The sequence below is a fragment of the Lissotriton vulgaris genome, chromosome 5, assembly GCF_964263255.1.
Source record: "Lissotriton vulgaris chromosome 5, aLisVul1.2, whole genome shotgun sequence".
NCBI lineage: Eukaryota > Metazoa > Chordata > Amphibia > Caudata > Salamandridae > Lissotriton > Lissotriton vulgaris.
The window spans coordinates 277953586-277978489 of NC_141693.1; the positions used below are offsets into that span (position 1 = coordinate 277953586).

Below are 24904 nucleotides of genomic sequence, written 5' to 3' on the forward strand. Positions count from 1 at the left end.
GAGGAAAGGTTGCGTCACTTCAACCTTCTAGAATTGCGGGCGATTCGTTTAGCGCTCAAGGCCTTCCACCCTTCCCTTTGCGGTCAGTCGGTTCAAGTCCTGACGAACAACACGACCGCGATGTGGTACATCAACAAACAGGGAGGAGTGGGATCGCAGTGTCTCTGCAGAGAGGCACTGCGTCTCTGGTCCTGGGTTCGGGACCATCCGATTTGTCTGATGGCAAATCATCTGGCCGGGGTTCTGAACGTTCGGGCAGACGGTCTCAGTCGGCAGTTCTCTGCCGACCACGAGTGGAGGCTTCACCCGGAGGTGGTTCACAGCATCTTTCAGATGTGGGGGACTCCTCGGGTGGACCTGTTTGCCACTCGCGCGAATGCTCACTGCCCGTCATTCTGCAGTCTCCAGTATCCGATGCAAGGAGCCTTGGGGGACGCGTTTCAGTTGAGCTGGGGAGGTCAGCTCCTTTACGCGTTTCCTCCCATACCCTTGATTCCTCGGGTTCTGAGGAAGATTCGCCAAGACCGGGCCCAAGTTATATTGGTCGCCCCGGATTGGCCAAGAAGGGTGTGGTATTCAGATCTTCTCCACCTCTCCTCTCACCAGCCGCTCCGTCTCCCTCTCAGGGCAGACCTCCTCTCTCAGATGGAGGGGCAGGTTCTACACCCCCACCTCCAGACATTACACCTTCATGCCTGGAGATTGAGCGGGGCAACCTGAATTCCTTTTCCCTCCCGCCTGACGTTGTGGATGTCATCTTATCCGCCAGGCGTGACTCCACTAAGTCCATCTATTCTTATAGATGGTCGAAATTTGTTGAGTGGTGTAGGGAGAAGTCCATTGACCCTGTGAGAGCCCATTTATCTGATATTCTACTGTTTGCTCTTTCTCTGGCGCAGCAGGGCCTTGCTGTTGCTACTGTGAAGGGCTACCTTTCAGCGCTGTCAGCTTTTCTCTGCTTGCCTGACCAGCCGTCTCTTTTTAAGTCTCCCTTGGTCTTGAGGTTTTTGAAGGGCCTCACAATTAAGTTCCCTCCTTCACCTTTTATTGTGCCTCAGTGGGATTTAAATCTTGTTTTAACCTTTCTGATGGGTGCTCCGTTTGAGCCTCTTCACAAATGTCCCATGAGGCTTCTTACTTTTAAAACAGTCTTCCTCGTTGCAATAACCTCGGCAAGGAGGGTAAGTGAGCTTCAAGCTCTTAGTTCTAAGCCCCCATTCCTGACCATTCATGCTGATCGAATGGTTCTCAGGACCAGGGCTGCTTTTCTGCCTAAGGTGGTGACTCCCTTTCATTTGAGTCAGTCCATTACCCTACCTTCCTTTTATCCTCCCCCTCACCCTTCTAAGGAGGAAGAGAGACTGCACCGCCTGGACCCTAAGAGGGCAGTTTCCTTTTACTTGGACAGATCCAAGGATTTTCGTTTGGAGGACCAGCTCTTCGTTGGGTTTGCTGGTTGCAAGAAGGGAAGAGCGGTCCATAAAAGAACCTTATCAAGATGGATCGTTCTCTGCATTAAGATCTGCTACTCTTTGGCCGGTAAAGAACCTCCGGAGGGTATAAGGGCTCATTCTACAAGAGCTAAGTCTTCGACCTCTGCGTTGGCTAGAGGTGTGCCTGTTGAAGATATTTGTAGAGCGGCAACTTGGTCTTCCCTCCACACTTTCGCGAAGCATTACTGCTTGGATACCGAAGTCAGGAGGGACGGCCACTTTGCGCGCTCTGTCCTTCAGGATTTCCTGGTTTAGAAGAGTGGACACCCTCCTCCGGGAGTGGGGACTGCTGTGGGACTCTATTCACAAGGTGAGAAATCCACACGGCAGATGTATCTATCAGAAGAACAAGTTACTTACCTTCGGTAACGCTTTTTCTGGTAGATACAATATCTGCCTGTGGATTCCTCACTGACCCACCCGCCTCCCCGTTGTCCACTCTTCTACGCCAGGGTTATTGTACTATAATGTATATTTATTTTGTTGTCAAGGAAATGTATTGCTTCCTGCATTTGCTTTACACTGTGTGTTTTGCCTTGACTATTGTATACTGTGTATACTTTGTTATATCTACTGTCATTGGTCCGTCCGTGTGCCTCGATGGCACGGAAAAAAGGGCGGAACTGATGTCATCACGCCGGCGTGGGCCTATTGTAGGCGTCGGTGACGTCAGCGGAGTCGCGAGCGAAGTCGTGTCTCTATGACGTCCGAGTCCACGTCGGCGCGAGGCTACAAAAGAATTTCCGAATGTTGCTGACGCAAGGGGGATATTCACAAGGTGAGGAATCCACAGGCAGATATTGTATCTACCAGAAAAAGCGTTACCGAAGGTAAGTAATTTGTTCTTCTTCCAAGCAAGGCAAATAAATCAATGTTCGCAGAAAAAGTCAGCCTGCGGCGCCGCACAATGTGGTGGTTTTAAGAAGGCAAAACATATCCATTAAGAAATACCCCGCTACAACAAAACTAGTCTTGAGACAAATGCAGTCACTATTCTAAAGTTTAGTGTCGACAGAGCCAATACTTTCAGCAGGGCAACAACTCTGCAAGTGATAACGGAAGTAAAAAATAAATGAATAAAAGCTGCCATTAAAGGACTTGGAATTAGGCTTAAACACCAATGATAACCAGGAAACAGGGCTCTACTCGGATAGTAACATCTAATTTTGTTAACATTTTCTAGTAGGCACTTACCTGTGGGTATCATCTTAGAGCAAACTGTCTATTGATGTGTCACCCTATTTTAGGTAACATATTTTTTAAACACATCAATTACTTGTGAACGTGTGTGTGTATTCACCTAAAAACACTCCATCCATCCCCCACTCCATCCATCCATCCCACTCCATCCATCCCACTCCATCCATCCATCCCCCTACTCCATCCATCCATCCCCCCCACTCCATCCATCCCCCCCACTTCATCCATCCATCCCCCCACTTCATCCATCCATCCCCCCACTTCATCCATCCATCCCCCCACTTCATCCATCCATCCCCCACTCCATCTATCCATCCCCCACTCCATCTATCCATCCCCCACTCCATCCATCCATCTCACTCCATCCACCCCCCCCACTCCATCCATCCCCCCATCCATCCCCCCACTCCATCCCCCCCACTCCATCCATCCCCCCACTCCATCCATCCATCCCCCCCACTCCATCCATCCATCCCCCACTCCATCCATCCCCCACTCCATCCATCCATCCCCCACTCCATCCATCCATCCCCCACTCCATCCATCCATCCATCCATCACTCCATCCATCCATCCATCACTCCATCCATCCATCCCCCACTCCATCCATCCATCCCCCACTCCATCCATCGCCCCACTCCATCCATCCATCCCCCCACTCCATCCATCCATCCCCCCACTCCATCCATCCATCCCCCCACTCCATCCATCCATCCCCCACTCCATCCATCCATCCCCCCACTCCATCCATCCATCCCCCCACTCCATCCATCCATCCCCCCACTCCATCCATCCCCCACTCCATCCATCCATCCCCCACTCCATCCATCCATCCCCCAATCCATCCATCCATCCCCCACTCCATCCATCCATCCCCCCACTCCATCCATCCATCCCCCACTCCATCCATCCATCCCCCACTCCATCCATCCATCACTCCATCCATCCATCACTCCATCCATCCACCCCCCACTCCATCCATCCACCCCCCACTCCATCCATCCACCCCCCACTCCATCCATCCACCCCACTCCATCCATCCATCCCACTCCATCCATCCATCCCACTCCGTCCATCCATCCCCCCACTCCGTCCATCCATCCCCCCACTCCATCCATCCATCCCCCCACTCCATCCATCCATCCCCCCACTCCATCCATCCATCCCCCCACTCCATCCATCCATCCATCCATCCCCCCACTCCATCCATCCATCCCCCCGCTCCATCCATCCATCCCCCCGCTCCATCCATCCATCCCCCCGCTCCATCCATCCATCCCCCCGCTCCATCCATCCATCCCCCCGCTCCATCCATCCATCCCCCCGCTCCATCCATCCATCCCCCCGCTCCATCCATCCATCCCCCCGCTCCATCCATCCATCCCCCCGCTCCATCCATCCATCCCCCCGCTCCATCCATCCATCCCCCGCTCCATCCATCCATCCCCCCGCTCCATCCATCCATCCCCCCGCTCCATCCATCCATCCCCCCACTCCATCCATCCATCCCCCCACTCCATCCATCCATCCCCCCCACTCCATCCATCCGTCCCACTCCATCCATCCGTCCCACTCCATCCATCCGTCCCACTCCATCCATCCGTCCCACTCCATCCATCCGTCCCACTCCATCCATCCGTCCCACTCCATCCATCCGTCCCACCCCATCCATCCATCCGTCCCACTCCATCCATCCGTCCCACTCCATCCGTCCGTCCCACTCCATCCATCCGTCCGTCCCACTCCATCCATCCGTCCGTCCCACTCCATCCATCCATCCGTCCCACTCCATCCATCCATCCGTCCCACTCCATCCATCCATCCGTCCCACTCCATCCATCCATCCGTCCCACTCCATCCATCCATCCGTCCCACTCCATCCCTCCCCGCCCCACACTCCATCCCTCCCCCGCCCCACACTCCATCCCTCCCCCGCCCCACACTCCATCCCTCCCCCGCCCCACTCTCCATCCCTCCCCCGCCCCACTCTCCATCCCTCCCCCGCCCCACTCTCCATCCCTCCCCCGCCCCACACTCCATAACCTCGCCCACACTCCATCCCTCGCCCTCTTGCCCTCCCTCTATCTATCTTTCGCCCTCCCTCTATCTATCTTTCCCCTCCCTCCCTCTATCTATCTTTCCCCTCCCTCCCTCTATCTATCTTTGCCCTCCCTCCCTCTATCTATCTTTGCCCTCCCTCCCTCTATCTATCTTTGCCCTCCCTCTATCTATCTTTGCCCTCCCTCCCTCTATCTATCTTTCCCCTCCCTCCCTCTATCTTTCCCCTCCCTCCCTCTATCTATCTTTCCCCTCCCTCCCTCTATCTATCTTTCCCCTCCCTCCCTCTATCTATCTTTCCCCTCCCTCCCTCTATCGCCCTCACAATCCATCCATCACCACAGCATCACTCAGGGGCACCACAACATGATTCAGAGCCACCACAGCATCAATCTGTGCAACCATTCAACAACTGATTCAAATATGTTCTCTAAATGATTCAAACTTAATTACAAATGTCACAAAAAAATTTAATATTTCACTTCTGTTCTTGTATTTTCATCACAATAAAATACACTAAACATAATCTTCCAAAAAGTTATTTGCAAAGGTTTAAGCTATTGCTATTATAAATTACAATAACTTTTATTTAAGTATTAAATATTGAAAAAAATACAACCCATTGTTATTTTTAATATTAATACATCTAAGTCATTTAAATACAACACATATTGCATTACAAATGCTATAGGTGTCACGTTTGCAAAAGTTAACACTATTGGCATTGTAAATGACAGTTATTAATTTCGCTATTTTCAAAACAAAAACATAAATACGAAATTTGTTGTTTACAATACTAATACCTCTAACTTTACTAATGCGAGCCCTATTGCATTGCAAATGCTAGTTTTAAGTACTGTTTATATATGCCTTTTTAAATAATTTATGGCTTTAATTGTACTCCTGTAAAACCCAACTCATCATCATGTAAATTGTTCTTCCTCTAATGTGAAATGTATTTGGTTTTATGTATCTTTTATGGCCATAATGTGCCGAAATAAAGATTGAATGAATATTTGCAGACTAAAATCTCCGGAAAACTCACTTAAGGGCTGCCTTAGCGGTATTTTCGAAAATCCAGGTTTTCCGTTGAACAACCAACTTGAGCGTTCGCAACTACAGCGATAAATGAAGCAGCGATTGCTCTAAGTTCCATCACCTACACGATAAGGAAAAAGACCATCACAGACAAGTACAATTGTCCTCATTTCAGCAAGACCAAGCTTCCTTAAAATCAACACTTTTTTTGGCCCCTATATCTGGTAGCTGAACCCCAGCCTTACATTTCAGCTACCCTCAATCCTAGAACTCGATAGAGATCATGTACATGCAAGTGCTGGTCTTACTCATCCTGGATTTCAATTGAGCTTGGCCCAACCAAGAAAATTGAGGCGCCTGCAGATAATGTAATTATGAATACGAATCAAGGCTGCATCTTCTGTACTTTTGTCCTGCCATGATCCACGAAAGGAGAACTTTACTCAGACAGTTACTTCTTAAAGAAAGAGGCACACACTTGTTTAGAGGCCTTGGCTATATGTTTTTCACAAGCGGAGGCCTCCATACTTGCTCGCTGTGGGAGATTTGTAAAAAAACACTCAGGGATGTACTACACCTCTGCTCTGAACCTTCTAAGGGGATTGCACAGCTAAGATAACTCCTGCTCACCCCCCATGGTAGCTTGGCATGAGCACTCAGGCTTATCTCAGAGTGGTTTGCTCCCTGTCCAAGTAGGGACCCTCACTCTAAATAGGGTAAGGGGATTGCACAGCTAGATACCTCCTGCTCACCCCCCATGGTAGCTTGGCATGAGCACTCAGGCTTATCTCAGAGGCAATGTGTTAAGCATTTGTGCTCGCACACAAAGTAACACAGTGAAAATACTACGAAAAGAGTCCACAACAGTTTAGAAAAAAATAACCAATATTTATCTGAAATAAACACCACCAAAACGTCACAATTCCAGCATACACAAGTACAATATCACTTTTCAAAGATTAAATCAGTTCAGTACATGGAAATGTATGGATGCATCACTTTTAGCACAAAGTACCTTGGATGCTGCAAAATTCAAAGACGAATCAGGTGCAGGGGAGGTGAGGTGCCAGAAAGCAAAGTAATGCGTTGGTTCCTTACTCCTAGAGGAGGTGATGCATTGCTTCCTTACTTCTGCCCAGGGAAGGCGATGCGTCGGTCCTTACTGCCAGGGGAGGTGATCAGCCTCAGTTTTTTACTGCTGTGTAAGGTGGATGAAGAAATCGGCCCCCAAGAACGATGCATTGAAAATCTAGTATAAACCACAGGAGCAAAAACCCATTAACCACGTTGGGATTGGGGTAGATAATGTAATACAAACATATGGTATCCCAACTGGTATTATTTGAAGACCGTTAAAGAGGATATGTTATAAACATTATCAGAAAGGAAATAAGGAGACTCTCGTAGTTATAAATGTGCTCATGGCATCATATTTATCTAAAACAAAGAATGGATAAGTTACAGTTGTAGCAGCACTGTAATTAAACAAATAATGCAAGTGATATACACGCTGGCGATGCAAGTGACAATGTGATCAGCATAAACGGCGCAAGGTGAACGGTGCATAAATATATACAGTGAGTCGATGAAACAATATGGTTCCAGCTGAATTGTGGTGTTTGGTTCTACTTTGGGCTGGCTGTAGTTTGGATAAACCACATTGTGTGTTGTGCCTATGATTGCGCTGAGTGGTCAACAGCGTTTCGATCCTCATAAATTGGGATCTTCATCAGGACTGGGTTGAGTTGTCAACAGTGCTGTACATGGGGGGTAGAGAAAAGGAGGGAGGTTGGGTTAACCCCTTCCATGCGGCCGCGATTCTGTGCCTATGCGGCAGAATCGTGAGTTCATGACGGCCCCCAGCCGTCATCAGCACACGAGCACCGTAGTGCATGACTGCTCGGGCCGTCATCAGCATGGAAGGGGTTAAAGGGAGTTATCCGGGGGAGGATAGGCGCAAGCATGGTGGGCGCAAGTTGTGATAATTATGTAAACGCTGTACTGGTGGGAAAAGGGGGGCTTGCTTGTTCGAAATTCGGAAATAAAGCGGACCAGTGCTTATGGCCATGCCTGGATGAAAAGAGGCGGGGTAAAGGCGGCTAAGTATTGGGAGCATGCTGGGCTCTCGTACATGAATAAAGTGAATGGGGCAGTGGTTAAAGTACAATGATATTTGGGAAGTGCTGGGGGTCCCATTGGTTAATTAATAAATAATAAATGGATTGCTGACGTGATGCGTCGATTTCAGTTATGAAGATGGAGCTGTGTTGGAGTTGAAGTGGTGCCTCGCGGATTTCGGTGATGCGGTGTTCTAAACACGCTGCAGCGGTACTTCTGAAGTGCTGTGTTGGAAAGCAGGGGCCTGCAGTGAAAGCTGTGGTCGGGGTCGATAGTGAACCATGCTGCGATGCTGGCAGCAGCAATGCATCAAAGTTTGTAGAGATGTGTCGATAAAAACAGACTCTGGTAGTCGATCCGTGGATTTTCTCCGTCACACCAGCAGATTCCACTTAAAACGACCCAGGCACTAGTAGGTGAAGTCTTTGATTGCCTTGAGATTTCTTAACAGGAGGTAAGCACACACAATCCATTAGAGAACCTTGGAAGCAGGATACAGAAAGCAAGGTCCAGTCCTTTCACTTGCAGGCCAGACGCAGCAGGCAGTAGGCCAGCACAAGAAAGTGACATGCAGAGTGTCAGAGCATCCAGCTCTGCTTTCTGGAATAATTTATTTATTTATTTATTTGCGAGTTTGTATAGCGCTGGAATCGACTCCAACAGGAGTATCTCTGCGCTTTTGGGCCAGTTCGCATATACAGGGGAGAGTGTGATGTTGTGGCTTAGATCTCATTTTTAAATAGTACAGTTTTTACGAGTTTCCTAAATTTTAGGTGCAAAGTACAGAGTCTAAGAGTCAGTGGAAGTCGGTTCCACAATGTGGGTCCTACTACAGATAGCGCTTTGCCTCCGTGTCTGGCTTTTTTGGCACGTGGTACTATCAGTAGATGGCTTGTGCTAGATCTAAGTGATCTGGAGGGGATGTATGAAGTGAATTTATGTTTCAAGTAAGTAGGGCCTTGTCCATTTATGCTTTTATGAATGATACAGCATATTTTAAATTTAGCTCTTTGTCAAATAGAGAGCCAATGAAGCTGGTTTAAAAGAGGTTTGGATGCTGTTCTAGGAGGGGCATTCAGGACTAGTCGAGCGCTGTATTCTGGACTACCTGGAGTCTGGCCAACACTCTCTCGTTGGCAGATAGAAGTAGGCCATTGCAGTAGTCAATACGGCTCAGAACGATGGCTTGCACTAGGGTCTTCCTGAAAGTGTCTGGCAATAGAGGGAAAAATTTTCGCAACATGCTGATAACATGAAAGCATGAGCCTGCTACGAAGTTGCTGTGTTGCTTTAGTGACAGATCCTGATCAAGGCGGATGCCCAGGTTTTTCAAGACCTGTTTGGGTTCTGGGACCATGCCAAGATCAGAAGGCCACCAATCCGGGGTCCACAGAAGTTTGGCCTCACCGAATAGCATAACTTCAGTCTTGCTAACGTTGCACTGTAGATAGTTGGTAGACATCCACTGTGCAACGGCCTTCATGCCTGCAGAAAAGGAGTTCTTTAGTTCAGCGGTGAGAGTTTCGAAGGGGAAGAGGAGCTGCGTGTCATCCGCGTATGACACGGGGATGAAGCCAAATTTTCGCATCACTCTTGCTAGGGGTGCCACATAGATGTTAGAGTGTTGGGCTCAGACAAGAGCCCTGTGGCACCCCTTTAGAAATCTCTACCTCCGCTGATCGATATGCACCCATGGTGACAGTCTGAGTGCGATCGGTTAGAAAACTCCTTAGCCAGTCAAGGGCTTTGTTCTTAACTCCTACGTTCGACAACCGGTCAATAAGGATGTTATGTGACACGGTGTCGAACGCTGTCGACAGATCTAGTAACACTAGGATCACAGAGTACCCTTTGTCCTGAAACATGTGTAAGTCATCAGTAACAGACAGAAGGGCAGACTCTGTACTGTGTTTCGGCCTAAAACCAGATTGGGAATAGTCTAGGCCGCCAGTAGTTTCAACATAGTTGGAAAGATGTTGATTTACATATTTTTCTGTAAGCTTACCCAAAAATGGAAGCAGGGAGATGGGTCTGAGGTTTGCTAATTCGGTCCATGGAGTGGCAGTATTTTTCCTGATAGGCCTGACTAGCGCCTGTTTCCATTGCCTTGGGACGGAGCCTGTACTAAGTGACAGATTGATAAGTTTTTCCATCGTTGGACATAGTGCCTCAAACAAGGAGGGCATAAGTCTAGCTGGAATTGTATCGTCAGGGCTGCCACTTTTAATTTGCATGGTGAGTGCTAACAACTCCTTTGGGGTGATGGGGGGAAAGGTATGTAGAGTCTGAAAGTTTTGATTGCATTCTGTTTCGTATGGAGCAAGACCTGCATCGCTGGTCATGATTTTGTTAGAGTTCATTATTTTCTTGTAGATCACATCTATTTTGTTAGAGAAGAATTGGGATATCTCATCACAAAGCTTTTGTGATGAAGTGTCAGGACTTTCACTTGCTGTTGGTTTAACAAAAGATTGTAATATTTGGTACAGAACCCTAGGGGAATTGTCTACAGCTGTGATAAGAGATGTTATATGGGTTTTCCTTGCAGTACGGATAGCTTTGTGATAGATGGTTAATGATTCCCAGTAGATTCTTCTGTCGATCTCTAAGTGAGTTGTTCTCCATTTTTTTTCTAGCTTCCTAGCTGTTTGTTTTTAAGTCCTAAGGTTGTCAGAGAACCATATTTCTTGTTTATTAGCTGGCCGAGGTCTGAATATTTTTACAGGGCCTATAGTGTCTATGACAGTCTTTGTGGCTCTTTCAAATTTATTAAGAGCATTATCTATATTTTCCGACGTGGTAAAAGAGGGTTCAATGAATTTGTCTGAAAATGTAGTTTCATTGACTTTATGCCATTGTCGTCGTTCGCTAGGAAGAGAAATTGGGCCATGAGGAGTCGATTTTGGGCAAGGGGTGTAAAACTCAATGATAAAGTGGTCAGTCCAGCTGACTTGAATAGGAGGGGAGCAGGTGACTAGGGAAATTAGCTAATATTAGGTCTAGGTTATGTCCAGCCTGATTTGTTGGGCCCACGTTTCGTTGTGTTAGCCCTAGTAGTGAGAGATAATTAAGAATAGATTGTGCTGCTTTACATTCTTTCAGTTCACTGTGTATGTTAAAATCTCCAACTAGTAGAAAATCTCTGTCATTACAGACATAGGGTGCAAGATTCTCAAGTAAGATATTTGCGAAGTTGGTGCTGGGTCCGGGTTGACGATACACTAAAGCACCCATTCTGGTTTGTTTGGGGGAGAGGGCAATTTTGAAAATAAGTAGTTCAATGTCAGGCGTGCTTAGTTCTGCTACTATGGAACAGATAGTTTCCTGTTTATGAATGATCGCAATCCAATTTTCGTGAGGCGGTCTAGTCGAATTATTTTATAGCCGATAGGAATTGCCAATGCGATAGCGGGGGTCGAATGGCGTTTGAGCCAGGTTTCAGTGAAAAAGCACAAATCTGGCTCGGTGGAGGAAATAATGACCTTTAGTCCAGAAGTATTCTGATTTGAGAGTTCCCCTTTCTGCCTTTGAAGTAGGCAAGCTACAAAGGAAAGTCTTTGTAGTGCACAAGACTCTGCCTTTCACTGATCTGGCCCCAGACACACAATATAGGGTGGAGACAGCTTTGTGTGAGGGCAGGCTCAGCCCTATGCAGGTGTCAGTGACAACGCCTCCCACCACTCTAGCTCCGGATGGCCCATCAGGATATGCATGGCACACCTCCGCTCCCATTGGGTGTCTGATAATAGTGAATGCGCAAGAGCTCAACTAGCATCCTTACCCTGATGTGGATTCCACAGGTGTGCAGAGTCACAGAATGGTTTAGCAAGAAAATGCCCACCTTCTAAAGCAAACGACAGACAGATGATGGATGGAATGCAGAGCAAATCAAACGTTCACCCCCCAGTCAACAGATCTGGGTTAAATCTATTGTTCTTTTGCTCACCATGCCACCCCCAGTTTAGACCCAGCCATATCCAAATCAGCCTTGACCCTGTGCCTCATGGGAACAGTCCAGCCCAAACTGTCAAGCCAGGTACTCCCTGGACCAGAAACAAGCATCCTTCGAGCCCAGTCTAAAGTTCTTGAAATGTCCATATGTGTCTAGCTATTAATGTGTGCTTCCAGCTCTTGAGCTAGTCAGCTGTCCATGCCGAATTGGTTGGCTAGCAGTAGACCAACTGTTAGCCTGATTCTAGTGCCTATCAAAAGTACCTAATCTAGCATTATCTCACATGCAAATGTTTATTTCTACAGTTGTGCATCCTATTGCATACTATCTCAGAAAAAGCCTTTTCTGTATTCTTAAAACCCACCATGGAAAACTGACCTTGACTTCTATTTGTTGCCTCCCCTTTTTTAATTTAAGTGACTCTTCTTACTTCCCCCTTCTGCATGCCTCATATCTGTGCACACAGCCTACTCTATGCCACAGGCATTGTTTACCTTAATCTCTCTAATTGTGTTTCTACAATTTGCACCCCTCATTTCAAAGATCACATCCTCACCTTCTAAGAATGTCCCAACTCTGCAGCCTAACCATATCTAGTCACATCTAGTTGAGCTATTGATCCCATCAATCATCTGCCTGAATTCACATATACCCCCAAACTAATGACCACACACAAATCAAATTAATGTAATCCACAACAAAAAAAGGGGGAAAAAACAATGTAATGGTTTGCTTGATGGCACCAAATTCCTAAAAACCAAAACCCACTAGACTAAACACTATTCTTAGTTTTCGCAGCTGCATGCTGCCTGTCGTTAAACATTTCAGTGATTTGTTGGGAGCAGTTCGCTTTATATAAATGCAGTTACAATACATTGCAATTTTTTCAACTTAATTGGGACTTACTTGGTTGTGAAGTAAAACTTGTCACTTGTATGGGCCCCAGTGCAGCTCGAGGTGGATGCTTTTATTGCATAAAAATTTCAAATCTTTCCCTCATGTTGGACAAGTACAAAATGACTTTTTGTATTGCAGGTGTAAGGCACTGGTATATTTTGCAGGACCATTTACATGTTTACCCCAATCACTGTTTGTTTTTACTGAGTAGGCACATGCCTTATTTCAAGATTGTAACCCTCAGACCAGGTGAGTCACTAACCCTGTTGCAATAATCTACTGACACAGTTTTAAAGTGTACAATTTTGTTTTCCTAAGCTTCCAAGGACTGGCATCATGGTGGCCGGGAGAATATCTTGCTCTGCACAGACTGCCGGGTGCACTTCAAAAAGTATGGTGAGCTGCCCCCAATTGAGAAACCAGTGGATCCACCACCCTTCATGTTCAAACCCGTTATAGAAGAAGAGGATGGCCTAAATGGGAAGCACAGCATGAGGACCCGGCGGAGTAGAGGTTCGGTATGTATGAACATTTCGGTATGCCACTTTCTGGCCGCACCCCTTGCTACACTGACCCTCTGGTCAGTGTTGTAGATTTTTTTCTGTTTTTTTGCATAACAGAAGACAAGTACTAGAGATTGTTTGGTGTTCCTAAAAATATGTGATTTGCTTGCAGAAACTCCGAAATGAAGTGTTTTTTTCCATTTTGCGGGAACATTGGCTTCTGATGTTGTGTACAAAGGTTGTGCTGGTGTCGATGGCATTCCTACTAATGCTTGGAGGCCCCACAGATATGCTCACTAATGCAGCTGTTACTAGCACAATCTTTGAACTTACTAATAAGTTGTCATTGGCAGCCTTCTGGAGTTCAAACTCTTTCGCATGCTCCGGGAAATTGTCTGACCTTTTCAGGGCCATTTAAGTCCACAAGATTCTACTATCTGAAATATGGAGAATGTGCTGGAAGCATTCCTTTTTAAATGTTTGTGTGTGAATGTATCTGTTCGTGTTAGCCAAGAGTCTACTTTTTCTACATTTATTTAAATGTTCACAATGATTTCCCCATTGTCATGTTTGTGGGACAGAAGCGAAATATCCGGTTTTTTGTTGTTGTTTTTTTTAACATGATGGCGCGTAGGTCTGTGTGTTATTTGTGTGAGCCCTCTTGCGCACTGCAGCTATCATGAAAGTAGTTTACCTTGCCCGAGGAGCTAAAAAGAAACCTTTGCCATTGTTTTTCAGCATCAGTACTGGAAAGACTTCCTTTGCCAACTCAAATATCTTGCTCCTGAAATGAAACCTTGCAGTCCTTCCGAATGTCCCTTATCTCAACTCCTCCCATTTCTAATTTTGCCAAATTACCTTTGATTAGATGACTACCCTTCGTAGCGGTCGTAAAAAGCAGGCAACCAGTCCGGATGGTAGAACATCACCCATCAGTGAAGACATCCGCTGCAGTGGGCACAACTCCCCTAGTGCTGCCAGCACCTCCAGCAATGACAGCAAGGCTGACTCCGTGAAGAAATCTGTCAAGGTGAGCCCATGGGCACACTGCCTGCTTCATGGAGCTTGGGCTATTGTTATCCCTGTTGGTATACACTTGGAATCTCACCATTTTGTAGTGTGTCTGAAACAACTGAATGGTCTTCACCCCTGTGCTAGACTTGCGATAGATCGTTGTCTGAGTTTAGTATTTTATCTGGCTCAGTTTTTTTCATCTCCAACCTATTTAGCATTGTGTAAAAGCAATGCCAATATTAAGAGTTTGGACATATTAACATCACAAACGGAGTGAGACAGAGTGAAAAACCAAGACATCATGCCCACGCAGAGCCCATGCCTTATGAAAAACCCACTCTAAGCAGTTTACACAACAAAGTGTAAAAATACCTACCAAACTTAGTAAATGTTTACACTAGATTATCCCCTTTCAGAGCACGGGCTAATGCTGAGATTGTCATTCTTGGCACAACTGTCTGCATAATGACAATCTAGTATTCTTAAATACAGCATCATGAGATTCAGGAATTGGTTGTCATTGCGTTATAATAGGCAGGCGTAACAACTTGCAGTCTCTTCTGGATTGGCAAGGAATTACCTTCCCTACTGACAAATTAATTGAAAACAGTATTGCATTGTAGCAATTTCTATAGTGCTTTCCTAATCGTTGACGCAACCTTTAAGCACTTTCCAGTTGGTTGTATAAGTAGTTTCTCTCTTTGATGTGCATAGTTGAAAAACATGTTATTTGAAGTATCCCCTTTGAGCTGAATGTTTTCGGTGTGCTGAGAGCCCAGGAGATGCGCTCCAGGCTTGATAATAAGGCATTTATTACCGTTGTATGCATGGAGTGTGATGGAAATTTTTGCTGGTTGCAAATACAAACCAGTATTTATTGTGTTTTTAGTCGCTTGAGTTATGTTTTTAAGAAAAAACAATTTTGTTTTTTTCTTCTCAATTCTAGATGACTATAGACCTTTGTTCAGTTTGGGAGCATGTTTTAAAGCTCTTTTTTATTTTGAAGCCTGTTCCAGAACTTGCATGTCTGTTAGAAGAAAGAGCTCCCAATATTACAGGTTTTTTTTAGGTCTCGCCTGTCGATGCGCATGCGCATCGAGCAAGGCGAGAGTATTGGCACTTATCCGCTCTTTATCCACACTGCAAGGAATCGTGGCGATTCCTTGCAGTGCACGAGAAATTTAAGCTCAATGCGCATGCGCATTGAGCTTAAATGCGCGTGCACATGCCCCCAGCCGCCTGCCTTGCCTACTCTCTTCCACAGCCTCCCCCAGCTCCGCCCCCTCACTACTTGATTGCACGGCCGCTAGGCCGTGCCTCCCCTACTCTCCTCCCCCCTCCTCCTCTCCTCCCTTGCCTGCCTGCCGCTAGCCTTGCCTACTCTCTCTCACAGCCTCCCCCAGCTCCGCCCCCTCACTACTTGATTGCACGGCCGCTAGGCCGTGCCTCCCCTACTCTCCTCCCCCCTCCTCCTCTCCTCCCTTGCCTGCCTGCCGCTAGCCTTGCCTACTCTCTCTCACAGCCTCCCCCAGTTCAACACTTTGGCTCTCTCTACACAGCGAATGCATTGATTCTACACCTCAACCCTGGTTTTCTGTACCTCCTCTACAATCTGCTTATATGCCTCTCTGTGCCTTCTCATCACACCCGGCCTCTGTACATACAAAGCAGTGACACTCTGTAAAGACCCATCACTCGGACTATCGAACTCTTCTTTACTTTCGGTTACGTAGTTCCGTACATTTTTTACATCATCTGCATAGATGCCAGGCATCTAATTCACCGTCACCCAGTACCCGACCTGCTCTGCAGACATCCATCAGGACCAAAACACTGGACAGACCCTGCACTATGAACAACGTGTGTGCAGCGGGGCCACCTCAGCACTCAAGATCTACAGCGTTATCAGCACTCAGACACTGTACCTTCCTGGCAGCGAGTGGCTGCTCGGCTTTCCTCTTCATTTTGCCGTTGGACGTTTCTCTGCTACTCGTCTGTGAGCTGTTCCTGCACAGCACACTTACACATGTGAGAGCCACACTACCATGCTGCTAGTATAACCCCGCCTTCCCTGCCAAAATTCCCACCCGTCACAGGGGCTGGGGAAAATATACTGTAGTTTGATTGGTTAATGCGAGTGGAAACTTAGCTCTCCATTGGCTAACAGGTCCTTCCGTGGCCAGGCAAACTAGTGTGTTTGCCCCGTAGTAGTTTTTGCCTTCCGTCCCTCTTTCTCTATAACAAGCCATCGAGAAAGAAAACGGCATTTAAAAACAACGTGGTTCATATATAGAGTAATGTGGTTAAGGATGCGGCCATCTTGTAAGGTCAAATTTGTTAATTACAGTGTACCGCCTCTGGTTCCAGAAGGATTATCAGCGATATTTAAACCATAAATCCTGAAAACGTATTGGTACATATTGTATTAAAACATCATTAAACGCCTTATTTAACAATTATGAAACTGAAGGTTGAAAAAGGATATGGAAATTCTTATAATGTTATGGAGAACATCACTGGTTGATTTTTAAACAATTTACTTCTGACATATAGCTACTTGATCTAATATACTCTTACAGACATCTATAATTCTGTGGTACAGGAAGATGCTTGTAGTGACGGTTAAATAACGTAGAGAAATCTGCTTACTTGAATTCAAGTATTTATTGTGACAAACGAGCTTGGGGAAGATAAGGGGGAGTGGCAACGCAGAGTAGAAGGGAAGTCGGAATGCCAACATATGGAGTTGACGTCAGTTAAATACAACATGAGAATTCCACTATTAAGTGCTTGAAATAACCAATTAAATGTGAGCACGTGCAGTAAATAAACAGAACAACGAGACCTACAACATCTCCCTTTATAAAGAAGCGATTAATTCACTATATAATCCTCCAATGCTTTGGGTAACTTTGACATTCTACCAAAACTGGTGCAAGTAGCCTCCCAACCTTCATGACAAGTTAGTAACATCTTCATTTGCTGTGGTAAGCATGGGGACTTCTTTCCTGGACACAACATCACTCAGTTTCCTCAACCTCAACCCCTCACTCACCCTCACTCACCCTCACTCACCCTCACCCACCCTCACTCACCCTCACTCACCCTCACTCACCCTCACCCTCACTCACCCTCACTCTCACTCATCCTCACTCACCCTCACCCACCCTCAACCCCTCACCCTAACTCACCCTCACTCACCCTCAACCCCTCACCCTCACTCACCCTCAACACCTCACTCACACTCACCCACCCTCACCCTCACTCACCTTCAACACCTCACCCTCACTCACCCTCACTCTCACTCATCCTCACTCACCCTCACCCACCCTCAACCCCTCACCCTCACTCACCCTCACTCACCCTCACCCACCCTCAACCCCTCACCCTCACTCACCCTCACCCACCCTCAACCCCTCACCCTAACTCACCCTCACTCACCCTCAACCCCTCACCCTCACTCACCCTCAACCCCTCACCCTCACTCACCCTCAACCCCTCACCCTCACCCACACTCACCCTCACTCACCCTCACCCTCAACACCTCAGCCTCACCCTCACTCACCCTCAACCCCTCACCCTCACTCTCACTCACCCTCAACCTCATGCTAAAGATTTACAAAAAAACCCATAAACAATTCTAAAAGCACTAACTCTAATGCTGCGAGACCTATTGCATTTCTAATGCTTGTTTTAAAGAGGAACTTATCAGGAGCAGAGCATTTCTGGAGCTGAGATTGATCCTACGAGTTTGTGGTTTAAATTAGATTTTAAGAATGTTAATCCTGTCTCATGGTCTGATCTGTGAGCAATGCATATAGATTTAAAGGATATTCTTTTGCAGTCTGTAACCAATATTACACCCTTGCAGGTAGAGGTAATTGAGTCTACTTGGCTATAGTATTTGTCTGGGAGCATTGTTGCTTGGCATTGTAGCTTGCCAGTTAAAAGCCTAGAGTCCCCAGTCTAGATTCCAGTAATCGTGTGAGAAGTTCTAATTAAGGACATATTCATCTGTAGTGTTCTCATCTTGTAGAATGCAGCTCTGTTCACTTTGACATCATTTTGAAATGAAATGAAATGAAATGAAAATGTGTCTTATAAAGCGCACGTAGCTGCCCGTAGGCGTCCAAGTGCAAAGACTAGAGTAGTTGTATAGCAGGGCATGGGGCCGGGGGGAGGGAGCTTTTTGTGAGACAGATGATATCAATTGCTTTAGACACTGGGCCGACGAGGGGTCTACTTGTTAAACAAAAACGTTTTCAATTGCTTTTGAAAGGAAGTCAGTTGTGGATTGGACCTCAGGTGGAGAGGGAGGGTGTTCCATAACTTAGCCACGTTAAGGGAAAAGGAACGGCCTCCTATTCTTGTTCTTATTAACTTGGGCACCACGGCCAAAAAGGCATTGGCCGAGAGCAGTTGTCTGCTGGGCTGGTACTGAGTGATTAGGGGGGCATTGATTACCGGGCCAGTTTCCCAAAATGCCTGGTGTGCAATACATAGGGACTTGAAACTAATTCTGTCCTTAACAGGAAGCCAGTGCAGGCGTATTAGTCCGGGTTTGGCAGACTGTCTGCAAGGAATTTGCAGTAAAGTGCAGGCCGCACAGTTTTGAATGACTTGTAACTTTCGCAAAGTTGAGTAGGGGGCTCCCAAGTACAGAGCGTTACCAAAATCCAAACGAGATTGGATCAAGCTCTGTATCACCATTTGCCTGGCTTCGAAGGGTAGCAAAGGGAGGATCTTCCTGATGATCCTGAGAAGGCCGAAACAGGTAGCCGATAGCTTGGTTGCCTGACAATCAAATTTCAGGGACCTGTCTAGCCAAATACCCAAACTTTTGATGGCATCCTTGGGTACTGGAGGCGAGCCTAGACAGGAAGGCCAGATTGAGTCAATTGAGGCTGGAGCCGATCGGCCCAGCAGCATGAGCTCCGTCTTTTCCCCATTAAGTTTGAGACAGGACTGGGACATCCAGCCTTTTACCTTCTCCAGACATCCTGCTAGGTCCACCCTGAATGCAGAACCATCTTCCTGTGCCAAAGAGACCACCAGCGGAGTATCGTCAGCATAGGTAACGATCTTAATACCATATGGACGGACGATCTCAGCCAGCGGTCTCATATAGACGTTCAATAACGTCGGGCTCAGGGAGGAGCCCTGTGGCACTCCACAGCCCAGGGGTTTGCTAGAGGATATGGTGTTTCCTTCAAAAACCTGAAAGATTCTGTCGCTCAGGAAGGATTTGAGCCATTCCAGCGCTCTGCCCATTATTTAGATGTCCCGTAGACGCTGCACTAAGATTTTATGGTTTACAGTATCAAAAGCAGCGCTGAGATCGAGGAGGATGACTGCCACTGATCCTCCCCGATCCAAGATTGCTCTTGTTTCCTCCGTGACTGCCAACAGAGCGGATTCCGTTCCATGCTTGGGACGGAGGCCCGTCTGCGAGGGTCAAGCAGCTGGTTGCTCTCAAGAAAACTTGTTAGGAGACCATTTAAATATTTCTCTAGAATTTTACTAGCCCAGGGAAGCAGGGAAATGGGGCGATAGTTATTGAAATTATTGATCTCCAAATTGGGTTTTTTCACCAGTGCCCGCACCATAGCCTGTTTCCACTCGGGAGGAACTATGCTGGTGGAGATTGAAGCATTAAGTACCTCCAGCATAGTGGGAAGGATGGTTTGAGTAACAGCAACCATGGTGCCTGGGGGCGCAGGATCCCTAGGGGATCCTGATTCCACTTGCGTCATCAAAATAGCGAGTGAATCTGGTTTTAGCAAAGGAAACTCCTCTAACGAAGGTGATAGACTAACCATGACATCCTGCTTAGAAGTTTACGTGCTGTCCACAGGGATGTTTGTCAGTATTCGGAAATGAGGAGTAGATGAGATCAATTTTTGGGAAAAAGAAATCCGCAAGATCGTCACAGCGAGCTTGTGAATTATCATGATTCAAAGGGGGCTGGGGAAGTTTAGTGAGGCTTTTCACAATCTGGTAGATCTCTTTAGAGTTGGAACTAGTTTCCGGGATTTTTTGTGTATAATACATTGCTTGTACCCTCTTTATCTCCTTTTTGTATTCTCTGATAGCTTCTCTATAAATAGTTTTATCCAGCTCGGCGTATTCCAGGCGCCATTTTCTTTCTAGTCTTTTGCACTGGCATTTTTTCTCCCGGAGCTCAGCCGAGTACCAGGGAGCAGAGGTTCTGGATCTTTTTAGGGTAGTTCTTTTTATAGGCAATATAATGCTCAGTGATTTAGTTATCCAATTGTTAAACTTGCCATTGGCTACCAAAGGATCATCATTAATTAATGGTTTTGTAGTTTCCAACTCGTTGACCTACTTATCCAGTGGGAGTTTTGACCAGTTCCGTGCTTCCCGTAACTCTGGTGTCAGTGCAGGGGGTATGTAAGTGTTCCAGATAAGATGGACTAACCAATGGTCCGTCCAAGGGAGCGCAATCGGGGATTCAGCCTTCAGATTGAAGCAGTTACTAAACACTGGGTCTAGTAGATGGCCTTTAACGTGTGTGGGTAATAAAACAAGCTGGGCCATCTGTAATGCAGATAGGTTCAAGGCATGTGGGCTGCTGAATTCATATCTGTGCATAGATCGCCACCTAGTGTTGGGTCCGGATGATTGCACATTGTTGTCCTGGAAGAGTCTTCGAAGTATCACGAGATAGGTGGCTCCTCCCCTGGACTACAGTGCGCATGGGCATCGCCTCCATCCCCAGATTGTTTTTTTCCGCCATTGGGTTCGGATGTGTTTCGGTTCCCTCTGTCGGAACCGATAGTTGTTCAACTTCTACTCGAGACCAAAAGGTCTTTAGGCTGGGCGTCGGTATAGTTGCGTTCGGGTTTCTTTCTGACTCTCAGCCCCGATCTCTTGCTGCCCTTCCACGTGCTTTCGGCGCGGACGGGCCTACACTACACTCTTGCTATGGAGCGGACTCCGTTTAAGAAGTGCCCGGTGTGTAACTCTAAATACTCACACCTCGATGTGCACCCTGTGTGCAATACCTGCTTGTCACCGGATCACCGCGAAGACACCTGCATGGCGTGTTCGAAGTTCCGGAGCAAGAAGACTTTGAAGATTCGTCGAGCCCATAGGCTCCAGGCTAAGTTATCGGCTACGGCGCCCCCACCAGATGACATTTTTCAAGAATCTGTCGAGGAAGAAGAAGACGTGCAAGGTTCGGACTCTAATCCCGCATCCGAGGGGGAGACCTACGACGCGGGTGAGGAGAACTTTGACGAAGTCACCGACGAGGTAGGGGACGACGATCAGGCTTTTGCCACGATGGGAGATAGCTCGGAGGAGGAGCATCCCCAACCAGACTCAGGGGTTAGTCCCCTTCATACGGCCCAGGTCGAGGGATCGCCTTCGGGCCTTACCCAAGATCTAACTTTGAGTCCTACGTCCCGCCTTCGGGCCCGGTCACGGACATTTGTGAACCATCACTTACGACAAAGAAAACGAAAGTGAAGCCGACTGGTCCCGCACCCTCGGATGCGAAACCGAAAGCGAAAGTTGAGCTGGTCAAGAAGGTTCTGGAGGCGTCAACTTCCAAGAAAGTCAAAATGGCCGACTCTAAGAGCCACGCCAAAATGGCCGACCCGAAGCCCTCGGGGTCGGTGCCGAAGGCGAAATCGTCCGACGCGGCTGCGTCGGTTCTGAAAGGGGTCGTGGACCCGAAAAAGGCTCCGAGGAAGCGTCAGGGCGACGACGCTCATAGCCATGGGGCGTCGGCTCCGAAGAAGGTGGCTGCCGGCGATCAGGCTCTCGACGACGAGGGGTCGCTCGGACCGGTCAAGCCCTCTCCGGCCTTGACAATGAAGGTAGCGGAATCCCTGCAGCGGATCCGAAAGGACAGTGTGGTTCCCGCTCAGGACGCTGTGACGCCTAAGCTCCCGCCTAAGCCTGCGAAGGGGCAAACGCCTATCCGTTTCACCCTACCACCCAAGTCGGCGCCGAAGGCCTTCGCGTCGAAACAGGGCGGACCCTCGAAGGAGGTATTGCCGCCGAAAGCTACCTTGCTGGCGTCGAAGCTTCGGCTCCAGCCGCTTGCTGAAGAGGAACGTCGTGAGGTAATCATCGACGCCAACACCGGAAAACTGTCTCTCCTCAAGAGGAAGATCACGGCGGAGCCGGCGTTGGAGCATTTCAAGATCCCTCTCAAAAACAAAAGGGACTCTGCAGGCTCTTCGACTCTGGTGGAACCCGTGTCCCCACAAGCCCTGGGACACTCGCCGACGCATTCCCCCGCATGCGATGCGGACGAAGACGATGCCGAGTACACCTATCCGGCGTACTCGGATCCGGAGGAGGAACGTGAACCTTGGTCCGCCGGAGGCGACACGGAGGACCCGCAATCGGGTCAGGACGCGCAACTCTTTGCGGCCAAGACGTCCCCGACGGAGGACTCGGCGGCCTTTAATGCTCTGATCGAGCGAGCTGCGGCTAACCACGACGTCGAGCTGCACTCGGACCCCGTGGATGTGGACTTCTTATTCGACACCTTCTCTGTAGCTGAAAAGACAGTCAAGACGCTGCCGATGCTCAAAGGGGTGCTTAAACATGCAACGGAGGTGTTCAAGGAGCCCACACGGGCGCGTGTGGTCAACCCTCGCATCGACAGGAAATATAAGGCAGCGCCCACGGATCCTACATATATCAGGGGACACTTGCCATTGGACTCCTTGGTTGTTTCCAACGCTCGGAAGAGGGCGAACTCTCAAACTACTGGTGACGCTCCTCCCCCAGACAAAGAGTCCAAGATCTTCGAGGCCTCTGGCAAGCGGATTGCTGCACAGGCAGCTAATATCTGGAGAATCTCTAACACCCAAGCCCTGCTTGCACGTTATGATAGGGCCCATTATGACACCTTAGAGGCCATACTGCAACACTTGCCTGACCAATACAAAGAGTCAGGAGAGATGCTAATTCAGGAAGGAAAACTCATTACAAATGCATCCATCAAATGTGCCCTGGATGTGGCTGAAACAGCCTCCAGGGCTATCAATACCAGTGTGTTGCTTAGACGCCATGCCTGGCTTCGAATTTCAGGGTTCAAACCCGACATCCAAACTACAATACTGAATCAAACAGTGAATCCTGACCACCTGTTTGGACCTGAGGTGGATGCCACCCTGGAGAAAATGAAAAAAGATACGGAAACTGCAAAATCAATGGGGGCTTTACAAAGTCAGCAGTTTCGGAGTGGTTCCTTTCGCCGCTCAAACTCCAGAGGCACCTCAAGGGGGCAGGCAGCCCAATCCACACAGTATTACAAAAGTAACACCCAGACCCCGTACAACAACAAGGGTAGAGGTGGTTACAGGGGCAATAATGTCAAGGGCAGGGGACGTGGAAACAATAGCTCCAGGTCCACCACCACCAACACGCAGTGACGTCTTGTCACTGCCCCCCGACCATACAACACCGGTTGGGGGGAGACTCCAGCGGTTCCTGCCGGCGTGGAAGACCATCACCACGGACAGGTGGGTGAGGTCTCTTATCCAGTACGGGTACTGTCTAGAGCTTACTTCCATTCCACCGGACATACCCCCAAGAAGCCGTCCTATGTCAGGCGAGCATTTGACCTTGTTGCAGCAGGAAGTTCTAGTCATGCTGCAAAAAGGGGCAATAGAGCTCGTTCCATTGCAAGAGCGGGGAACAGGGGTTTACTCCCTGTATTTTCTGATTCCCAAGAAGGACGGATCCCTCAGGCCTATCCTGGACCTCAGGCCCCTAAACTGGTACATACTCTCGGAGCACTTCCATATGCTCATGTTGCAGCAAGTGCTTCCCCTGCTTCGGCAGGGGGATTTTCTAGCTACGCTGGATCTGAAAGATGCCTATTTTCATATCCCCCTACATCCTTCCCACAGGAAGTATCTCAGATTCACGATCTTAGACCAGCATTACCAGTTCAAGGTCCTGCCGTTCGGGGTCACCACGGCACCAAGGGTATTTACAAAGTGCCTAGCGACTGTGGCGGCGCAGCTCCGTCGCCAAAACGTCCACGTCTTTCCTTACCTGGACGACTGGCTCATTCAGGCAAGGACGGAACGACAGTGCGTAGACCATGTGTCACGCACCATTCATCTCCTGCACGATCTGGGTTTCTCTCTGAACTACCCCAAGTCCCATCTCCAGCCCGCCCACGTGCGACAGTATCTGGGCGCGACAATCAACACTCTGGCAGCCACTGCGCAGCCAAATTCAGTGAGAATCGCCAGTATCCAGGCGCTGATCCAATGATTCAGACCCCAGCACTCGCTTCCAGCGAAGGTGTTCATGCAGTTGATAGGCATGATGGCCTCCTGCATCTCCATTGTCCCGCACGCGAGACTACATATGCGTCCGCTTCAGGAGTGCCTAGCACGTCAGTGGACTCAGGCTCATGGGCAACTGACAGACCTAGTGTTGGTGAGCGGTCGGGCATACAACTCTCTGCATTGGTGGAATCCACAAAACCTTTGCAAAGGCCGACCATTCCAGGAGCCTGTCCCACAGATTGTCCTGACGACGGACGCTTCTCTCCAGGGATGGGGAGCGCATGTACTCCACTACACGGTGCAGGGACTATGGACACTACAGCAAAGGAAGATGCACATCAATGTG

At 48.1% G+C, this 24904-nt stretch overlaps 1 protein-coding gene across 13 annotated transcripts in view; it reads left to right on the forward strand.

The window, feature by feature from the left end:
* Positions 1-24904, forward strand: part of RERE (arginine-glutamic acid dipeptide repeats) — a 1284697-nt gene that overhangs the window by 993330 nt on the left and 266463 nt on the right. For 10 of the 13 annotated variants that reach the window (XM_086921406.1, XM_086921411.1, XM_086921410.1 and 7 more), the window contains 2 exons: positions 13074-13273; positions 14127-14288. In XM_086921406.1, coding sequence (XP_086777532.1) covers positions 13074-13273; positions 14127-14288 — 362 coding nt within the window. The remainder of the gene's footprint in view (positions 1-13073; positions 13274-14126; positions 14289-24904) is intronic. The other 3 variants (XM_086921414.1, XM_086921415.1, XM_086921419.1) reach the window with 1 other exon arrangement.